This window comes from Erpetoichthys calabaricus, chromosome 4 (assembly GCF_900747795.2).
Source record: "Erpetoichthys calabaricus chromosome 4, fErpCal1.3, whole genome shotgun sequence".
Taxonomy (NCBI): domain Eukaryota; kingdom Metazoa; phylum Chordata; class Cladistia; order Polypteriformes; family Polypteridae; genus Erpetoichthys; species Erpetoichthys calabaricus.
The window spans coordinates 36877440-36884912 of NC_041397.2; the positions used below are offsets into that span (position 1 = coordinate 36877440).

The 7473-nt window shown below is 37.2% G+C and overlaps 1 protein-coding gene across 1 annotated transcript; it reads right to left on the reverse strand.

The window, feature by feature from the left end:
• Positions 1–6186: 6186 nt before the first annotated feature.
• LOC114650952 (olfactory receptor 6N1-like) lies at positions 6187–7272 on the reverse strand. Its single transcript, XM_028800908.2, has one exon. The coding sequence runs from the start codon at positions 7270–7272 to the stop codon at positions 6295–6297; it is 978 nt and encodes a 325-aa protein (XP_028656741.1). The 3' UTR covers positions 6187–6294.
• Positions 7273–7473: the final 201 nt, after the last annotated feature.

Consider the following 7473-nt stretch of genomic DNA (forward strand, 5'->3'; position numbering starts at 1 on the left):
CACTGGTTAGAATGAACTGTCCTTTATAAAACAAAAATAATAAGAGATTTAAGAGATCATTGTTGAAGCTACAGAACTCTGATGTGTAGTGCTGACATTATATATTTGAGAATGGAAAAGGCCCTATATAAAAATTGTTACTTACAATTATTATTATTTTTATTACACCCTCCTCTCAGTGCACTAAGGTACATTGATGCATTTGCCAGAGGTCAACCAGACCTCTCAGGCTTTGAATTCAGCTTGTTGTTCAGCTGAGGACTCGACGATGAATGCAGGCTGTGCCAAGGAGTGGGATCTTCTGGATCTCTTTCGCTCTGACTGTACACGGGAGTTTGTCCAGCTGCTCTTGGAAACCTGGTCTTGATGGTTCCCAGTGCACCTACAACTTCTGGAGCCACTCTTCTTCTTGTGTTCCATATGTGTCTGACTTTGATCTCTAGGTCTTTATACTTGATGATCTTCTATGCCTGCTTGCTCAGGATGTTGTTGTCATCTGGGTTCATCGCATCGATGAAGACATACGACTTGCTCTTCTTGTCATGGAACACAATGTCTGGCCTGTAATGGTATGGTTCATCGGAATAGTCTTGTCCCACATGATGATACAATCTCCAATAATAATAATAATAATAATAATTATTATTATTATTATTGTTGTTGTTGTTGTTGTTGTTGTTATGTAGACAAAAGGAAACCTGGACTAATTCTCTCAGCTGTAAATGAATTCCATTTGTGGTAGTGACTGGCAATGTAAGTTAAAAAACTGGAATATGTTTTGACCAAAATGGACCACAACAGAAGAAGTACAATGCAATTTTGTTGCACCCAGTAACTGATTAGGTTTTTGATATCAGTTTAAAGAAAATTGTAGTTTGTTACCTTTCCATTTCATAAATGTATTTCTTATGTTGTGCAGGAAATACAGCGTATGGAAACAAATAATGGAAACACCACATGAAAGGAGTTTAACTTTGAAGTAGATACTCCTAATTACAAACACAATATAAATGTAAAGAATTATTATTATTATTATTAACTGTCAAGATGTCATGTTAGCTTGATTGACAGTTAGCAGTGTGTGTCCTCTCTGAAACAGCTCTGAAAATTTGCACTTTGACTTGTGAGTTTTCAAGCAGGTGCAGCAGTCACAAAAATGGCAATTTTATTTCAGGTGTCAAGCAGAGCATTCTCAAAAATAATGACAGCATATACCTGGACAATGTACACTAGCAAAGCAAAATGAGGCTACAACTCAAAGACTTCTAACAGTGATAAATGGGCAATTTACTCAAAAATTACCACAGATTCAAATAAACATTTTTATGAGATGCACTCTCAACAAAAAACTGTGAGCTTCCACAAAGTTGGAATTTATGACATGACTGCGCCAGAACTGGAAGTGTCACTTATGGTCACGATGACATCACTTCTGATTCTGGCACCGATGACGTCATTTCCCATACTGCACTTTAAAACTGCCATCTTGCCTCAATACAGACCAGTTCTGTTTTGGACTCTGTTCTATGAACATCTCTGTTCAAACTTAAATCAACTTTTGCAGCCAGAAAACAATATACGGGTGGCTGTCCCAAACCTTTACAAGGTCTGTGACTCATCATTGTAACAATATATATAATATATAATATATATATAAGTGCTGGGCAGCGATTAAAATATCTTAATTGTGATTAATCGCAGACAATCACAACAATCACAAAGCAATGGTTTCACACATAAATCAACATAAAACGTCTGTTGCTGTCTGTTGTGCCTGCTGACGGCGCTTGTTTGCAGTTTGCAGCAGCAGCAGCTGTGCAGGGGGCGGCTCGACAGCCAGGGGGAATGTACAGTGGGCTGGCTGCCTGGCTGTCTTTGTGAGACAGGTACGTGGGGGTGGCAGTTGCAGTGAGACGCAATATGGTTTGTATCTCCTGTCATCATATGTGTCTGTCCTCCCAGGCGAACGTTGCCATAGGTGCATCAGCTACACGAACATGTTCAGCACCAACATTAGCTGGGGACCGATCAGCTGATACCAGTACCTCACTTTCATTTTGATCTACATCTCCAGATCACTTTCATCAAAATCGTAGTCCGACAAATCAGATTCCGATTCAGCGATAATACGAAAAAAGTCATCCACGGATTATTTTGCTTTGAGCATTCACTTTGGTATCTCTCCATATGCCATTTTAGAAGCTGTTTGCTCTTCGCTACTCATGCACGCGCAGGGAATCGAGGTCAAATCAACAAAGCTAACTTTTCTTCTAGCAAAAGCATATCGAAAAGTGCTGTAACAAGAAGATTACTGATCTCTATCAATCGCTAGCGAGACTGAGGTTTTCAAAATTATAATAATAACAACAACAAAAACTGTACTAATGCACAATAAAATAATTGTCAGTGTTAATTAATTAATGCGTTAATGCGATAATAATGCTTTAACTTGCCCAGCCCTAATATATATATATATATATATATATATATATATATATATATATATATATACAAAAGTCAGGACCTACATTTTACATCTCATCCAAAGGACTGCACTATTTTTACAGCACAGTGCTCACTGCTCTGGGACATTGTGATCCACATTCAGACCACAGAGTAAGTGCCCCCTGTCAGTCTTGCCAACACTTTATATAGCAGCAACCCAGTTTTTAGCAGGATCACATGGGTGGAAGCAGTCTTTTGGCAACATGGTATGGTTACACAATCAACGTATGTTTTTTCAAACTTCTGAATTGCATTCTGTAATACAGTATTTAAGTGAAACTTTGTATTAACATGTTATGTAACAGATTTTTTTCTATTTATTTCCACAGTCTTGTGTTAGACCCTTAAACTCTTAATAATGACCCAACAGCTGGCTCCACCACTGCCACAGGTTACAGTTACACATAAAAGAAAAAATGAAAAAGATAAAAAAGCACATTTAGAATAACAGCAAAATTAGATTACGGAAATAATAAACAGAAATGTAAAAAAAAAACTTAATTATCTTTGCTTATGTAATTTTTTTGAACTACAAAAAACAGGTTCTTGATTATCTGCCAATCCGCCTATCTTGGTATCATCGGCAAACTTAACTATCTTGTTACTTATATTCTTATCTAAATCATTTGTATACATTAAAAATAGCAGCAGCCGTAGCACTGATCTCTGTGGAACACCACTCTTAACATCGGCCAATTCTGAAGAGGTTCCTCACACCATCATCACCCTCTGCTTCCTGTGTCTGAGCCAATTCTGCACCCATTGACAAACATCACCCTGAACTCCCACTTGTTTTAGTTTGGTGCCCAACCTCTCATGTGGCATCTTATTAAATGTTTTCTGGAAGTCAAGATAAGTAATATTATCATGTGCTCCACTTTGATCATATGCTTTTGTTGCTTCCTCATAGAATTTCAGCATGGTGATAAAACATGACCTCCCTCATTTGAATCCATGCTGACTGTTCAGTAAAACACCTGTTCTTGTCATGTGTTGCTCAGTCTTTTCTTTAATCCCTTCAATTATTTTCCTGTGATGCATGTTAAGTATACCGGCCTATAGTTTCTTGGATCTGCAGATATGAGGACAATGTGCAAACTCCAGCTTGCATCTGGGCTGAAACTTGAAACTGCAGCTGAGAGGCAGCAAACTACCACACTTCACCAAGTTGTGTGGTTCTTAAAAAACCTCAATCACTGTCCCCTTTTGTATGCTTGTAATCTTGCACATTCAAGCAGCCATACCATCTGCACTTCTCTGCAGGTAATCCACCTGGAGATAAGCATGTTTGGGAGACCAACCAGGAAAGCTTGTGTTGCTGCTATAGGAGTTGTTGGTGAGGCCAGCAGAGACCACCGCTTAGCCTGTGGTGTGTGTGTGGATCCCAATGCCCCAACGCAGTGAGAACACTGTGCTGAAAAATGGTGTTGTCCTTCAGATGAGACACAAAATCAAGGTCCCTACTCTCTGTAGTCATAAAAGATTCCTGGGCTTTTTTGAAAAGAGTAGAGTGTTTTCCAATATCCTGGATAAATTACCCACCACAGTCTTATTCATTCTGATTCCCTAATCATCCGTTGTCTCTATTTGGTTGTCTTTCTCACCCTTTCACCAACTGATTACTATGGTTGAGTGCATTGGCACAATAATGGCTACTGTCACATTGGTGGTGATTGCAGTGGCTCCCCACTGACTATGTAAAGAACTTTGAGTAGTTAGGAAAGCTCTATATAAGTGTCATTTTCATTTTCTTCAAAAGTCAAAAACTTCAATTTATGTTAACCTAACCAATTAGAAAATGTCTTTAAAGAGCAATGGGCATTCCTCTCATGAAGGAAGAGTTCTCCTAGTGAGTCTAACTAACAGATGTCAGCCAAAATATGACTGAGCGTCTCTTATAGTTTTTATTTATCTTGACAGTCTGGAGGTCCAGACATATCTGCCTTTCTGTTGTTTTGTTTCCAATGTTTTGCATGACATCTACACTTTCTAGTGGCTTTAGCTTCATGTGAAGACTATGTTAGATCCCATTGCAGCTGCTTTGGAAGGGTTTGCTCTCTCTGGAGCATTTGGCAATCTTTTGAAGAGTTGTGTGCTGCAGGGCTTTGTCATTATGGACAAAATGTATTCCTTTTCGGTCACAATGTCAAACTAACAATGCCATGTAAATAATGAATACCAGTGACTTTCCTATCCTGTATTGAGGAAGTCAATTTTGCTGTCAGGGATTTTTTTTTTAAATTCAAAACTGGCCTGCTTCATCTGTTATTTTCAAGAAAATACATTTTGTGCTGCAGGCAATTGAGAAAGTTTTACATCGCTTTCTGCAGTCAGAAAGATGCAGTATCTGCTGCATGTCAGCTGCCTTAACATGCAAATGTCGTATTACATGTTAATAAACATCTTTAAAAGTGCTTTTTTCTGTAATTTCCCAGCTGGGCTGCATCCTTCAGTTCTATCTTGAACGTAGTGTCCGTGATCCTAACCAAGGAATCAGCTCTGAAGAAGATGAATTTGAATTTACAAATACAATACAAAATACAATACACAGCTCTTCAGAAACATACCCTGTTCACATTCAGCATATCTTGTGTGAATCAATTTCATCTGTCTGATTGTGTGTATATCCCACAATGAATATACACAAAAAGATGTCCTTAAAAGATCTTTATTTAGGATTCAAATATATACATGAGTCACTTCTATGCTTATTAGTTCAGACAAACCATCCAGTTTCCCAGCATGGAAATCAACTCCCCTTTAGTATGTCAAACTACTATAGGGCACACTTATGTAGACGTTCTCACTATAAGTGGGCCAGTACAGGCAAACTAACAACATGCTGCTGGGCCTCAGTAGACATTTGGAAATTCTGGAGAAAACCCACAAGAACAAACGCTATGGCATTCAAACTCTATAGAGAAGGCACAGTCTACTCTCTAAGTGAAGAGCGACTAGGCTGATTCCAGGGCTACAGGGGATGAATTGTGAGGAAAAAGGCGAGCCATTTCAGTTTAAGCAAAATAAGACTAAGAGGAGACATGATTGAAGTGTTTAAAATTATGACAGGAATTAGTGGATTAAGACTGTCATATTTAAATGAGTTTGTCAAGAACACAGGGACACAGTTGGAAGGAAACTTGTTAAGGGTAAATTTTGCACAAACATTAGGAAGTTTTTTCTTTATACAGAGAACAATAGGCACATGGAATAAACTGCCAAGTAGTGTGGTAGACCGTAGGACTTTAGAGACTTTCAAAACTCGACTTGATGTTTGTTTAGAAGAATTAAGTGGATAGGACTGGCGAGCTTTGTGGGTAGAATGGTCTGTTCTCATCTAGATTGTTCAAATGTTTTAATGCTACACAATCTTGATTCTTAAGTTAAACAAATTGTTATAAAATAAACACTCAGTGTAAACATATTCTATTACTTTAATTTATAGAAAATTACAGTAATTTACTCTTGGCTTTATGATGTTGCAGTATATATTCATGCTGCTCTTGTACAATTATTACAATACACCAATACCTTGTTAACAAATGCTGTCTCAAAATATCCTGTTACTTCAAAGTGAGTTTTTATACTTTCATGCTTAATAATATAATAAGTATTTATTTTATTAAATTATAAACATCTTTTAAAATACATTACATACGGTGTTTAAAATATGTGCTTTTTTAAATAAAAATATAAGAATTGGACATGGAGTATACATTTATTGGTCATACGTTCATTAGTGTGTGATATACATATCTTGTTTTGTACATACATAAGAAATGTTGCTTTTTATGATGAAGAAGGAAGTAGAGTTATATCTTTGTGTTTAAGTATTTTAAACATGACCTGTTTGATTTCCTTTAATCTGAAGCTGTAGATGACTGGATTCAGGATAGGAGGCAGGAGACAGTAGATGATACCTAAAGCAATACGGAGATCACCCTGCAATGAAAATCCAGCCGTGAAAGCGATATAGACAAATACTCGAGGTAGAAAATATATGGTAATCACAATAAGTTGGGTGCTGCAAGTATAAGTAGCTTTCATTCTGCCACTCACTGTAGTAATCTTCAGGACTGAGATGATTATTTTTAAATATGACAGCAAAATCAGCAAAAATGGACAAAGTAGCACCAAACACCCTACTGAAATTCCCATCTGTAGATGAAATGTTGTGTCAGTGCAGGCAAGTCGAACCACTAAACCGTATTCACAGTACAAGTGAGAGATCTTATTAGGGCCACAATAAGGAAGAAGAGAAGCATAACTCACTATAAGAAGAGGATTGGCCGCTCCCAGCACCCAGGCCGCTGAGCACATCCTCTGAGCAACTGTGTTTGTTATTAGAGTCGAGTAGCGTAAAGGGTGACATACAGACACGTACCGATCTACTGCCATGACTAAAAGAATAAAGGAATCAACTGACCCTGCAAAATGCAAAAAGTACATCTGCACTAAACATAAATGTATCTTTATAGTTCGGTTGCCAAAAAGGTAAGTTTGTATAATTTTAGGACTAATGACTGTGCTATATATGACATCAGAAACAGCAAGATTACAGATGATAATAAACATTGGAGTGTGCAGTGTTTCGTGTTTCCTAATTACATAAAAAATGAAGATATTGGCTAACAATGTCAGAAAATAAGTCAATATAAATGTCACTCCTAATAACTCTGGGACCAGAATTAATCCAGGAAAGCCTGCAAAAAGAAAATCACTAATAGTCGTGTAGTTGACATCATTCAGTTTCCATTCTGCCCCCATTGTCTAAAAGAAAAAAGATATTACAATTGAAATTACTACTCACTGCATTTTAGGAAAATTAGGTGGTATGCTAAATGAATGCAAAATACAGCAATTGGGTCATTTCCTAGTAACACTGAGCAATACTTAAATGTCTCTCATAATAATTTTGCACTGTCTTTAGACAAAAATGTTAATAATTACATTTAAATTTACAAATGA